Consider the following 14586-nt stretch of genomic DNA (forward strand, 5'->3'; position numbering starts at 1 on the left):
GACTGGTAGAACATTCTCCAGAAGAGGCCACATCCAAGAGGGTAGGAAGGGTGGTGACATGGTCTGGAGCCAAAGAGACCTGCGGGACTATCCGTGGGAAGGAGGGACACTCTGGGCACAGAGACTCCATGCCAGGCACGAGGGACCCTCACTGGGAAGACAAGGCAGCACGGCGGACAGTGAGGCTCTTACAGGAAAACAGATATACCCAGTGTTTGTTGAAATGATCATTAATTGCCTTAAATGGTGGAAATGTAACATATGTAAACATCCACACTGTCTCCAGGTCTTTTGTACATCAAAGGATTTTTCAGGTGCTTCTGTCTGCCTACAGCAGGGTAGCGCCACAGCACTGGACTAGGAGATAAGGGATATATTAGTCACTTGTAAAACGCGTGGGCAGGGCAAGATCAGGTGTTCTTTAGCTTGAGTACATGAATCATGGATGGCTTCAAGGTCTTTGGATCTTGGAAAGCCATCAGCCACATTCTGCCTGTCAGTATATCCATTTTTCCGGGGATGTAGTCTTAGATTCTCAGAAGGTCCAGAACCCCTTTAAACCCCCCCCAGAGCTTAAAAATTATAGGCTGGATCATCGCAAAACCTTCTTACAGCTCCAAGGTTCTCAAGAAAACCAAGAGCCTGGCTCCTTTTGGAGTCTAACCTGAACGGGTCACAGACTTCTCTTGGTTTTCGAAAGCCCCAGGCACGCGCTCCCTCCACACCACCTGCTCCTTCCCCTACAAAACAGGCCCAGTTGCGCAACATCCTTCACTTTGTACAAACAAGACTAGATTTCCCCAGACAGTATGATTTAACTTGTTTTAATGTAGTCTGCTATAAAAATGGATGAAGACTTCTGCATGGTACACTTGGCTTTACAAACGAGAACAACGAGTTAATGCTTGTGGTATGCGCGGCACATCCATTAGCATCTGCTGACTAGTCATCTAGCGTCCACAACGTGGGTTAGTACCAAAATTGTGAGTCATGGAACTTTTACTTAGCACACACACACAATCTACAGCAAACTTAAATACTAATCTCTAAGACCTAGCTGGATTACTGGATCCATTGCAGTATTGTGCTTATTTATCTGAGAAGATAGGCAACTAGCAAAAATACACATTTCTTTTGCATTTCCCCACCCCGATATTACACTGTAAAAGAAATACATTATTCAGTGCACTTCCTAAGAAATAAACTTCCTTATAGTATCTCTCTCTATATATATATCTATGCCGAAACAAAGGAATAGCACAATGCAACTTTTAAGATTACCATTTCAAGCAAGAGAGGTAATAACACTCTGGGACTGTAGCCCCTCTCCTGTTCAGGAAGTTCAGCTATTTTATCACTTTATTTGGCCGTGCATGGGAATGAAGTTTAATGCATGATTGCTTTGGGCAGCTTAAAAGATACCCCGTTCATCAACTGGTAGACACCCTGGGGCACAAGGAGCATTTCAATTTTTGATGTATTGGTCTTAATCAAACCGTAAGCCCTGGAGACACCAATTATGATTTATACATTGATTTCTATCACCGGCCGGTCCCCCATCAATTCATATTGGATTAAGAGGAAATAGACTTAAATTACAGCAGGAGGGCAGGGCTGCTGGGTAGATGTTGGCTAGGGAGAAAGTATGTGAGGACACCAAGGCCTCTCCATCACTGTGGCCACAAAGTCCTATAACCACCTTGTCTGAGCTGGGCTGCAGTCCTGTTTGGAGGGCAGGAATCGTCATTATATTCTATGGCCACTGTCAGCTGTACTAGACTACCTGCTGGAAAGGGGGGAGGTGTCTGTCCTCACAAACTCACAATGATGGCAATGACAGAAGTTTCTAGAATGAAAGAGGTTGCAACTTGGCAGTCTGTGAGCTAAACCCAGCTGCAGAAGTGTTTAGCTAGCAGTTTCAAATTGTGTTTGAGTCTGTTTTGATATTTAAAAGTGAGACTGTTTCTCTGAAAATTTGGATTTCACAAAAATTTGAGGAGCTGGTAACCCTGGTCTAGCACTGTTGCATGGCAACAAGCAGCTGGCTCTTGCCTTTCAGAGGGGGCTTGGGCAGTTCTGTTAGCTACAGCTTCCCCTGCCCCAGCTGACTTATAGCACTTGATCGAGTGACCTGTTTCATTCTTTTCATATGGCCAGTTGAGTTCTGTGCTACGGGTCAGTTTGGCTCTGGTGTTTTAGGGTGCTGAAGACCTGACTTGATCTGGAACTCCTCCCACCCTGCCCCGCCCATCCCTGTGGACAAGATTCCTCCTTTGACCGACCGGGTCCCAGGCACATCGAGTTGCTCTGTTAAGTAATCTTAATGTGCATTTCTACTCGCCCTTTATGCTATATTGCAAACTTCAAAGATATAATCACACTAATATTTATGTGTTTAAGTGTGTGTATGTCAGACACATAAAAGGCTGTGTATCTATACAGATCTATGTATACTTCCATTTAGGGAAAAGTTAATTTGGTTCCACAGATACAGACACCAAGTGCTGGCAGCTCCAAGAGTTAAGTGTAACAATTTGGTAAAACCTGTATAATTCTGACATATATTACAAAGACAATGAATTTTAAGTTATTGCTCTTTGATTACATAATAAAGATTTCATTCTGTTGCAAACCTTTTTTTTTTTTTTTTTATACAGAACAAGTAACCATTTCCTATTCAAGTAATAGTAATCGGAATCAGAAGTTCCTTACACAACAGTAGATGCCTGAAGACATTTTTTGAATGGAGAGGTGATTTCATTCTATTCAAGAACTGCTGCAGGACACTGCAAATGACTTAATTTTTCAGAAGTATGAGAAAAATCAGCACCCCAGCTGCTTCCTGCTCAGGAGGGATTCTCAAGGGCTCTAGAAAGCTTAGCTTGGTGGCAAGGTCACATCCACCTTTTTCCAATTCCCGTTCTACTGACGCAGCCTGGTTTCTGAACACAAAGCTTATATTAAAAACAGTAAAAGAGGATTAAAAGCAGTGTTGGTTTTTGACATTCAGGATTCACGGAGGATCTCATTTTCTGTAATTAAATGATCCACTCTGTGTTTTTGCTGCAGAATCACATTCATGTGGCAGTCTTATTTCAGGCACTTTTGAAACATGTTCATCTGGAATAAAAATCTGCACGAACCACTTCTGCATAATTCGCCGTGAGTGTTGAGTGATTCCAGTCCCCAAATAGACAGCAAATCACCAGCCGGTCCTCAGTTAGCCTTCTCCATCACAATGAGACAGTGACTGCTCAGCTTGAGACGTCTTTGAGGTGCCCTTCTAGCTTTAGTACAAAGGTGGGAGGCATAAAAATCCGAAGGACTCAGTTTCTACTTAAAAAAATACAAAAAGGCGAAAAACACTAAATGGACTCTACAGATGGTTCCAGCTACTATCAAAATAAATAACATGATCTGACTCAACGGTTGGACTCTGAGCTCTTGGACGAAATCCGGTGGAATGTCAGCCGTGGAGACTCCCGAGAGGGACTAGCTGCTGGTAGGCAGGAGTATCTCCACGTCTTTGCCATTAGCTACAACAGCCGGGGAAGAGCAGCTGACGGCTAGGTCTTCTGTGGTGGCCAAAGAGGAGGCCTGGGAATGAGTTTTGGTCAGTGGAGTGGTAGCAGATGGAGAAGGGGTGAGGCCAGGTTTTTTGGGCGGAATGGGTGGAGGGTTTCCTCTCTCAGCTCTGGGGATGGTGGGGGACTTGATCCCTGGAGACAGAGGGCTCAGCGGACTGGACACTTTCCCTGGAGTCGGGGAATGGCTGGCATCGCCTCTTGGGCTGGCGGTGTTGGCCAGATTCCGATAGTCTGTGCCGAAGGGAGAGCTGTTGGGGGAGACAGGCTTGATCGGCCCTTGCTGGCTGGTGAATCTGGAGAGCACCTGAGTGACGGTGTTGCGGGCCAGCTGCTTGGCTGCAGAGTTATCTATGAGGGTGGGAGACAGGTCCCTGGATGGGGGGCTCTGCACACCACTGGCCTGTTGGTCCTGATCTGCTTGAGACTGAAATTTGTGCCGGGCTGCATGGAACCGCTGGTTGATCCCTACTTGGTAGGATGACTGGTAGCCAGGGCTGCTGGCTGACGACCCCAGCAGGCGCTTAGTTAGCACTGGGGAGGAGCAAGGAGAGGATGTGAGGGAGGAGGAGGCTGTGCTGCTGGGAGACAGCGAGCCCCCACTGGACGGGAGGTGACCAGGTGCTGGGCCAGGAGTCTCGATTCCCACAGGACACCCGCCGTTCTCCACTGCTTTCTCTTGGGCCGACCCCAGAGACCCCACAGATCTCTCTCGTGGAGGCACTTGGTTTTCTACGCTGCTGCCTGCCCCTGGCTCCCGGGCAGTCTGCATCTCGGGCTCAAAATGGCCATTGGCTTTTGCATACGCGTAAGTAGGAGTGGCGGGACCAGGCAGCCCAGTGGCTGTCCCCTTGGCTGCGCTGTTCCCCTGGGTTCTTTCTGCCTGCGGACTTTCGGTTTGGCAGAACACAGACACCAGCACGGGAGGCTCGGTCACCGTGCCTTTAGACATGGTCACCGGCTTCTTCGCTTGCTCAGGAGGGCTGCTGTGCTGGTGAGAAGCCTCCAGATCCTGCACTATCTTCTTCAAACTCTCCATCTCTTCCTTCAGGGTTCTGGTGCGGTTCTCTTCTCGGTTCAGTTTTGCTCGCAGTTGCTCTCGCTCGATGTCGAACTCGGACAGCTGCTTCTCCACCTGGGCCTCTGTCTGCAAGCCTCGCTTCCTCTCAGCCGCCAGTTCTTCCTCCAGTTTACTCACCCGGCTCTTCTCCTTCTCCAGTTTCAGGCTCAGCTCGCCTGCCTTCTGGCCCTCCTCGGCCGCCTTGCTGGTGGCTTTCTTGCACTCGAGCACCAGCATGGACGAGAGCTGCTTGTGTCGGGAGCGCTCCTCCTCCAGCTGACTGGACAGCTTCTTCTGCTCTTTCTCAAACTTTTTCACTTGGGACTTCTCAAATTCCAACTAGAAAAGAAGGCCACCGGACAGCTTGATTAGGACAAGACAACAAAGAGCTCGGTCGCAAAACTGTTATCAGGTGGGGCGTCCCGGATGGCTCTCGTCTGACGCACGGAGGCCTCGTGGCCATGTGCTCAGCTCAAGTGCTTCTGAGGCACCAGAGCGCCTGCCACGTGGGGGTATACACTAGGGTCTACTCTTGCTCTGGTGATTTAGGATGCGCTTCTAGTTCTTCTGTTGTTAGCGGTAGGAATCCGGACCATTGTTTGTGTTTTAGGTCTGCGGAGGGGCGGGGTTGGGGTGGGGGGAGTGGGGGGGGAGGGGTCAGAAGATCCGAACTGGTCAGGACTGATAACACAAAGCCACACACATAGGGTTTTGTGATGAATACTGAGGAAAACAAAACTATGCATCTTATTTAACTCCAGCAGAGTTGATGCGGTGTTCCATGAGTTTCAGGTATAAAATATAGGGCTCTCGTCAGCCTAAGTGATGAAAATAAAACTTTTCAAGTTTTGGTCATCATTCTTTCTGGTCTTAAAAACAAACAAATAGTTACATTTAAACTGTACTTTTGAGGTAAAAAGTAAAACAAGATGAAACCAGAGAGGGAGACGAACCATAAGAGACTCTTAACCAAATGAAATAAACTTAGGGTTGCTGGAGGGGGGTCGGGGGTGGGGAACATGTGATATGAGGAGCACTGGGTGTTGTAAGACTGATGAATCACGGACCTCTATCTCTGAAACTAATAATTATGTGTCAATTTATTTAAATAATAAATAAATAAACTGTACTTTTTACACAAATGTAGTCTATTTTAATTATTATTTCCACCCTATTTAAGGCACAGAAACTCTGAGCAAGAGAGAGAGCATTGATGGAACCCTATTAGTCAATGTTTTTCAAACTCATTAACGAGACTCAGTGGTTGAGGAAACCAGTCTCATGAGTCACGATCAAAGTTTTAAGAAAAATGAATGGCAGTAAGGGTTATATATAATTTCACGGGATTTTTGTTTCATGCACACACGTGTTTGTGTATGCCTGTACGCTGGGTTGTGATGTAAAATGTATTTGTTTCTGGATTCCTAAGTGAGTTCGAAGCTAGTGTTTCCAAAGTATGTGCTACATGATGACAGTCCCACAGTGAGTGAGTTATGTAAAAAAAAAAGACTCTATGAAAATAGATTTGCTAAACTCAGAATACCATCTTGTTCTGAAGACTTACAATGCACTTTTCTGTACTAAAAGGTCTAAGAAATTAGAAACCTATTTAACTTTGTTTAATCCAGTAATTCCCAGATTTATCTGACCACAAAGCCCTTTGTTTCTGAGTAACACTAATTTACACCCTGCAGAACAATGTTTGAGAAATGCTGCTTCTGCCACGTGGTGCTGTGAGCACCGTCACTACCTGCTGAGTCAGCCGCTCTCTCTCTTTCTCCAGCATGTAGGTGACATCATCTCCTTCAGCTGTGTCTTGCGCATGCCTCTGCCTTTCTTCCTCAAGGTCCAGGATCACCTTTAAAAGAATTAAAGAAACAAAAATTCCAAATATCAAGAAAACACACTTATAATAAAACACAATTAAATACTAAGCGCCTATCTAAGCACCTAAGATAGTTCCAGAGATCAATCCACCCACCCTCATCAGGGCCATCCAGGATCACATTATCTAGCAGGGTGAAAGATATGCAAGCTACATGCCAGAAAACAGTAAGATCGATGCTTTATTGGAGATACAAAATGGCAAGTAAGCAGAGGAGGGCAACTAATGAGCTCTAGGGATTGAGAAGGTTTCCGAGAATTAATAGGTCCAGCAACCACAGGCCTTTTGCTAAGACTAGGGGTTGGGGGGAGGGGATGCAGCAAGATAGGACCACCGAGAGCAGAACGCCAAGATCTTCCTCCCAAGCTCAAATCTCTGTGCCCCACTTAGTCAGCAATACGCATTTTGTGTAGAGTTAACGGACAGGTGGAGATTCTTGAGCTCAGCCTGCACGTAAAAAGCCTCAACACTTGGGATCCTACGTGGAGATTTTTTCAGAAGGCCTTTTAACTCATCTGTCACCCCAATCCACTTATCCTGGCACCAAAGAATTAAGCCCAATTTGAAGGCTAATACTGTACACATTTAAAGGGACATTTCCCACATAATCCCATCTATAAATACTGCACAAGATGCTGAAAGACCAGGGCTTTCTTAGCAGCTTCTGCCCCTGCTTCCCAGATACCTTGGCCCAGACCTCTAAGGCAGAGCACTGTCCTCCCAATGACCATTTCTCAGCATTTCTCTACACTAAGAATCTTCTTGTATGGAGAGAGGAAAAGTTTTTGGGACATGAAACCCAAAATGTTTTCATTCAACAAAAATGAAAACATCTTGGTGTTCTTCCTTCTGGTTTAAAAAAAAAAAAAGCCTAACTTGGGGCGTCTGATGGGCTGAGTCATTAGAGCATGGGACTCTTGATCTCAAGGTTCTGGGTTTGAGCTCCACGTTGGGTATAGAGATTACTTAATAAAATTCTAAAAAAACCAAAACTAAACTAAAAAACCCCAAACCTTAACTTTACAATTTAACTGAAAAACAATTTTGGCTAATGATGGTCAATCATCTCTCCTTTTGGATAGCCCTCTAAAATTACAGAAATGGAATGAAAAGATAAAAACCCGCAAAGACAGAAATTGTAGCACACAAGAAATGTTAGTAACATCTAAAGAGGGCAGGAGGCAGGAGGTGCGGTGGCTACTTTGGTATGGGGGAAGAAGCCATTTTGCCCTGCAGGGCCCCAAAGAGATATGGAACCTGGAAATGGCAGGTGCTATAGGGGAGAGGTGAGATGTGGGGTAGGAAACAAGGCCACTGAATCAAAATGTCTATTTTCTAGAAGGTTATCTGTCTCTTCCACCTGATTCCCGTACATAAAATGTTAGGTATCCACTGCCCAGGAACAAGGCAAATGTTTATCCTCAGAAGAAACAGAATGCGGCAGGCTGAGGATCTGGGAATAGCAGAGAAGGAGGGTGAGGGAAGGGGGCTGTGTTGGTTTCAGGAAGGTGGTAGGGCGGAATGGGAGGCAGGCTGTAAAGTAAATCCGTATCTCTAATGACAGGAAGCAAGACAGGTGTCAAGAATGGACATGTGTGGGAATAATATACCACTTAGAAATATGGAATTTAGCTACCCAAATAAATGGTCTTTGACTACGGAGAAGAGGGCAGGGGGAGAGGTGGACGAGGGAACTCTGTTTCATAATAAGCAGGGTAAGCGTGTAATTTACCACTCAAACCACAGCACTTCTGAGAGTCAAAGGAGGTATTCTTAATGACTATGCCGAGGCGACAGACGTCACCTGGGACTCTCTTGGGCAAACTAGGACAGTAAGCACCCTAATTATAAGCCTCTAGGTACTGTATGATTCATAACAAGGTCAGGGTTTTACTTTGATAAAAACACTTACAGATAGGGAGTTGGTTTAAAAATATTTAACGCTCAAAGAATCTTACATTGAAATATAGTATTAAAGAATTTTGAATTATTTTTAATTTCTTCCTCTCCTAAACACCAAGAGCCACAAATTATCCCAGTACTACAATTTTCATGGGCATGACAGCTGGTCAACCCTTCAGCTGCTTCATGGATGAAGGGGTTAAAAGGCCGAGCAAACCATGCTGTGAAGACTTTCTTAGAGGATTATGTAAAAGGCCCCCAAATTTAGGCAACTAACACGGACCTGACACATTTTAAATTGGGCATAAATGTCTTTTAGATTCCTTCATTCTAGACCAATGGTTAAACTCTGCTGGGTCTTGGACAACTCTGAGAATTCAATTACAGATAGGGGAAAAAATTCACATTCTATAAAAACGTATGGCCTTTTGGCATTCTTTGTATTTTCTGGGGAATCATGGAACATCTGAGGCCCATCCACGGTTAAGAATCTCCACCCTGGCCTTTCACTTGGACCCTGGGAAGAATGAGAAAAATGATGGGCAAGACCTATGCCTGAGCAATCTGAAGGTGCATTTTAAGCAGATTCTCTAATGCAAGTCATCATAAAAGCAAGCTAAAGTTCATCAGTTTGCAACTGCTGACCCAATTTTTCAGAATAAAATGCTTCCTACTAAATGTGTTGATGTCTCCCTTGCTGGTATAAATCTAAACCAATAGTTTTAGAAAATGTAGATTCTAGCCAAGCATCTTTTACAGGCCAAATCTGAGTGGTAAATCAGGTCGGGGAATAAAATCACAAGCACTAGAAATCCAATAAGATGAGACAGAGGAAAGCACAGGTTTGCCTTCCTAACTAAGGTCTGTAAGAGGAGCCAAACAGGTGCATGTGTGCATGATGCGCGCGTGTGCGCCCATGCAGACACACACACACACACACACACACAACCCCCCCCTTACACTTTCCTAATACGATAGAAGAGCTTTAAGATAAACAATGCTCGGGACTGTTTATGGTTTTAGGAGAAGTAAAATGCAATGAATCCCAAAACTAGAGACACAGAAAAACAATCCATTGGCTTGCATGTTTATAATCAGGTAAATTCTCTCTCTCTTGTACAGGATTCCCCAAATACCTGTTAATCTTGCTATTTGTCACTTAGGGAAGCACACAGGGAACACTCTGTTCAGCTGAGAGCTTGGTCAAACCCCAGTCTGTTGACAAAGTTTAGATGCTCAAGAGCTGAAAGGACAGAGCAAGTGTTTTAGAGTGTCCTATCAGAAAGGAATGCCGTCGTAAATAACATGCCTGGCATAGTCCCTAAATTTAATATTCTGCATAACTCGCATTTTCTTCCTGAACTCTTGGCTCTAGGAGACCCCCGACTAAAGTACTGTGGGAACGGGATCGGGCGTTGCCCAGCAGGTGTCTGTGCAGGTCCAAGAAACACGAGTCAGGTGGGTGAACGTACTTTGCGGTGCCTGCTCTCCGCGGCCGCCAGCTGTGACAGCATGCGCTCCTGCATGTTCTTACACTGCTTCATCACCACCTTCAGGACGGAGAGTGGGTTTGTGCAGACTGGCTGCTTGTCGCCATCATTCTTCTCCTTCAGCGTCTCGAAGTCTCTCTGTAGAGCCATTAAAGGATCACTGATGTTGTATTTCCCGTAGCGTTCTTCAATGAACGTATCTCTGTGTTGCGCCTGGGAAAGAGGGAAAAAAAATAAGCATTTTGCTTTTTAAAACTACTGTGGCCGGGGATTTGCTAGGAGTTATATGGTAAAGACAGCAGTGTGAGTATGAACAGAATCTGCCAACTACAAATCTGATTGCTGATCAAGCCATCTTAATGGAGAAGCAACACCAGAAAGGGGGCACAGTATAGTAACATCAGTGAGGACAAAGTCTTATGTAGAGCCAACTATGCATTAAACACTGTTACAAGCATTTATATTCGCATTAACTTACTTAAAAAATTTTTAAGTTTCTTTATGTGGTTATATCTTTAGGAATATAACCTTTTTTTTCTTATTTTAAAGATTTTATTTATTTATTTGACAGAGATCACAAGTAGGCAGAGAGGCAGGCGGAGGGGGGACGGTGGGGAACCAGGCTCCCTGCCGAGCAGAGAGCCCGCTGGGCTCGATCCCAGGACACCAGGATCATGACCTGAACTGAAGGCAGAAGCTTTTACCCACTGAGCCACCCAGGTGCCCCTAACTTACTTAAATTTTATAAGCCTCTAAGGTAGTGCTATCATGCTCAACTTGCAGATGAGAAAACTATGATAAAGTGGTCAAGTAACAGGTGGTCAGAACCAGGATTTAAAACCAGGCAGTGAGGCTCTACGTCTTTGTCCTTAAGCACCATGCTTACTGCCTCTGCTTATGAATGCTGGTGACTGCCAGCAGGAATACCTTATCCTTTCCTTCTGTTACGGCATTTGCATTTCTAAAATATGGTAAACATGAGAATTTTACAAGTTTACATATTTAGGGATGTAACAAGGCAGTTGTATATAAGTAAAGAAGGTTAAACGTGTTTTCACATTATATTTTACAACTATTTGTGATCTGAACATGCAGAACGTCACTCAGTTATTGGTGGATCAAGAAGACCAGGTCACTCACAGCCAGAGGTACAGACAAAAATCCCTTCTACCTGCTGCCAAATTCCACCCCTTTTTTAGTCTGTTTGGGGCTACCTGCCATCTTTCTGCCCCTTTCAGGGCTCGGTGGGCTTCAGGGATGAGACAGAAGGTGAGCAGGGAATGCGGGCTGGTATCAGAGTCTGCTTTAGGGCTTGGGGCCACACTGGATGCAAGGATCAGGAAGGGAGTGGAAAGGGATTCTTTGACTTCCCTATTCTTTCCGGTCTGCTACGAAGGACTTGAAGTACTACTTTGTAAGAACATCATATATTACATGCAGGCGAACAGGGTGACAGTAACGAGTACTTTCCTACACAGACATTACAAAGGTTCCTGAGACATTTTACAATGAAAAAAAAATGAAGTGTTAATACAGCATTGAAGAAACTTTCTCAAAAACCACAGCAAAGTACTGTATGATTTACGCTTTGATATGATATCTAGTAATGAAAACTACTGTCATTTATCACTTTTTTAAAAAGTATTACATCAAAAGCTAGGTTTTCTTCTTCTTCTTTTTTTTTTTTGTTGGGGGAGCTAAGTATCATCCACAAAGAGGAACCCATTTGAAAAGAAAGGGAAATTTACAATTCAATGGCTATGCTTAAAAAACAAAGCAAAAACAAAACAAAAACAAAAAAACCTCTCAAGATAATAAAGCAAACATGGGCTTTAACACAGAAGTATGTTTCAGTCCTGAAAACACGATGCTTCCTTCATTAGACTGTCCAAGTTCAAGACCTAGGAATCACTTAGCTTTACGCTATAAATATACGTTGGTGTCAACTGGCAAATGTTGAAAGCAGAGTTAGAAGCCCTGGGGTTTTACTTCTGGCTTAACTACAACGATTAAAATTTTTTTAAAGATTTTATTTTTTTTAACTACACCCAACATGGGGCTCAAACTCATGACTCTGAGATCAAGAGTTGCAGTTCCTTCGACTGAGCCAGCAAGGTGTCCCTAACTACAACCATTTTTTAAAAAAAAGATTTTATTTATTTATTTGACAGACAGAGATCACACTAGGCAGAGAGGCAGGCAGAGAGAGGGAGGAAGCAGGCTCCCTGCTGAGCAGAGCCCGATGCAGGGCTCCATCCCAGGACCCTGAGATCATGACCTGAGCCAAAGGCAGAGGCTTTAACCCACTGAGCCACCCATGTGCCCCTCTATAACCATTTTAAAAGTTGGCATTACTGGTATACTGGAATTATGAAGAACCAAATCGATTTGTTCCTTTAAGTTGCCATCTTAAGATAACCATCTTCCTGACCTTACTATAAGTGTGTGTGTACGTGCGTGTCTGTGTGTCTCTGTGTAAGCATGAGAATTAAAGAGGTAAGGATGTGAAAGACAGAATCCAAGACAGACTCCTATTTTCTCAGCTCCCAAATTAAAAGAAAATCCTCAGTAAAATTTCAAAATAGTCTCTATTCCATTTTAGGATAGAGAAACACAAGACCAATTCCTCAATTGGCTATTTTTATTGTTTTTTAAAATCATGGCAGGAGTAAAACAGAAAAAGCTAGTTTTGAGTTAGACTTTTAAAAGGAATAGTGTCAGACAACAGGGACTCATCAATATTTTCCTTTCACCAAGAACATCTGTTTCTTTGAGTTCAGGTATAAAAACTCGAGATTGACAATCCAGGATGTGATGAAAGAAACTGTCTGTAGCTATTTACGTCCTAAAGGCAAATCCAAATTCAGAAAAATGCTTAGACAAAGGAAGCAAGAGGAAAAAAAGACTCTTCGGAAAGTTGAAATTCTACTCTTCTTACTGTCACATTGTTTTATTCATGATTACCATTCTGGTCTGGTTAGCAATGGTAAAGGAATGATTTTCGGTACTGAAATTGGTTTGGTAGGGCAGAAAGGAACACGGAAACCTGAGTATTTCTACAGCTTTCTTTTCAGAACAGCAAGGGGGGACGTGGGATGGGAGAGCAGGAGCTGGGAGTGTAAATTCATGACCTTGACACATCTGCTGAGAAGCTGTCTCTCAGGCTGGAGTATATAGTTAACTAATACTTAAAAGCATGACTTTTTAAAACCCACACTGTTATTATTCTGTATAATTAATAACCATCACTGAGTTACGAGTAATAGATGAGCTTCTCTGGTGAGGTCTCAGACTTCTCTGAGAACAGTTGTTAAGCTGTCTGTTTTCTCTTGAAGTACTTCATAGTAATTCCATAATCACTTGCATAGTAATTGCAAGTTATACAAAATTGGTGGTTTTGCACATAAATGAAAAGAATCTGTGGAATAATCTAAAAAAGGCTCCTTGTCACAAAACAATTCTTTAAAGTACATTCAAATATGGGGCCCAGATATGGGGAAAGTGAATTCAAAGTCTGCATTTACTATAACCAAACACTGAATTGGAAAATGGGAGATGGAATATGGTATTTTTCAGTCAACTTAATGCCTCAGTCGGGTGGACTGTATGGATGACAGGTTTCACAGAACAAGTAAGGACAACTAAAACAGACGTTAAGAACTGAAGAATGAAAAGAACGTTGGTGGAGGTGTGTATTGGTTATCTAGTCCTATATAAGTCACTCCCAAATACAGCAGCGCAAACAGTAAATCCTTCCTTATCTCATACAGTTTCTGAGGGTCAGGAATCTGGGCGGGGTTGAACTGGGTGGTTCTGACTCTGTTTCATGAGGCTGAAGCGGAGCCCTTGCCCAGGGCTGTGGTTATCTGAAGATACAACTGGGACTGGTGCATCCATCTCCCACCTTACGGGGATGCTGGCATAGGCTTTGGTTCCTTGCTTGTGCTGGCTTCCCACAGAGCAGGTGACATGACAGAAGGAGAGAGAGAGAAAGAGAGAGAGAGGGCGGGGAGAGGGTGGGAGACAGGAAGAGAGAGGGATGGGGGCGTGAGTGAGAGGGAGGGAGAGGCAGAGACAGAGACTGACACCAAGATGGGCATCCCAGTGTCTTTTATATTATAACTTAATTTCAGAAGTGACATACCATCACTTCTGATGTATTCTATTGGAGACACAGACCAACCCTGGCAAATGTGGGAGGGGCCTACACAAAGGTGTGACTATCAGCAGGTGGGGTCATTGGGGGCCATCTTGAAGGCTGGCTACCACAAGATGAGCAACTAGATATGCTACCACTACTGTTTACATCTCAAGTCAAACTTAAGAGACCAAATCCCTATTAAACACTAAAAACTGTTAAGGCTGAATTTTAATACTTTAATGGTGTATGAACTATTTTGTAAGAAATTTTAAGTGATCCAAATTTGACTTCTGAAGGGAGGAATTCAGTAATACAGCTAAAATCAATCAACTTCTTGCGATTTCATTATTTTCACTTCACTGACAACGTATTTTAACTGAACAGAAATTTCTACAATGTCAGAAAACATCATGGTCTTTAATTTCAGACAACAGGAATATAACTGGCTGGTTAGACAGATTCACTGATAAAGGGTATTGCTACAGCAGACAAAACACGAGTCATCTATTACTCACTTTTCCTGT

General features: G+C 43.8%; 2 protein-coding genes across 5 annotated transcripts in view; one reads left to right on the forward strand and one right to left on the reverse strand.

Moving 5' to 3' along the window:
* The window catches only part of ST7L (suppression of tumorigenicity 7 like), a gene marked incomplete at its 5' end in the record, with an annotated part of 120071 nt that extends 109695 nt beyond the window's left edge, over positions 1–10376 (forward strand). Inside the window, one exon of one of the 2 annotated variants that reach the window (XM_082685068.1) lies at positions 9807–10376. In XM_082685068.1, coding sequence (XP_082541194.1) covers positions 9807–9821 — 15 coding nt within the window. In that variant the 3' untranslated portion in view covers positions 9822–10376. Of the gene's footprint in view, positions 1–2657; positions 3157–9806 lie in introns of those variants that run through there. The other variant, XM_082685069.1, reaches the window with a different exon arrangement.
* CTTNBP2NL (CTTNBP2 N-terminal like) overlaps positions 809–14586 on the reverse strand; it is a 51098-nt gene continuing 37320 nt past the window's right edge. For all 3 annotated transcript variants that reach the window (XM_082685074.1, XM_082685073.1, XM_082685075.1), the window contains 3 exons: positions 9904–10134; positions 6395–6502; positions 809–4983 (listed from right to left, as the gene is read on the reverse strand). In XM_082685074.1, the coding sequence (XP_082541200.1) occupies positions 3493–4983; positions 6395–6502; positions 9904–10134 (1830 nt within the window). In that variant the 3' untranslated portion in view covers positions 809–3492. The remainder of the gene's footprint in view (positions 4984–6394; positions 6503–9903; positions 10135–14586) is intronic.

The sequence above is a fragment of the Mustela nivalis genome, assembly GCF_964662115.1.
Source record: "Mustela nivalis genome assembly, chromosome: 10".
NCBI classification, from domain to species: Eukaryota; Metazoa; Chordata; class Mammalia; order Carnivora; family Mustelidae; genus Mustela; species Mustela nivalis.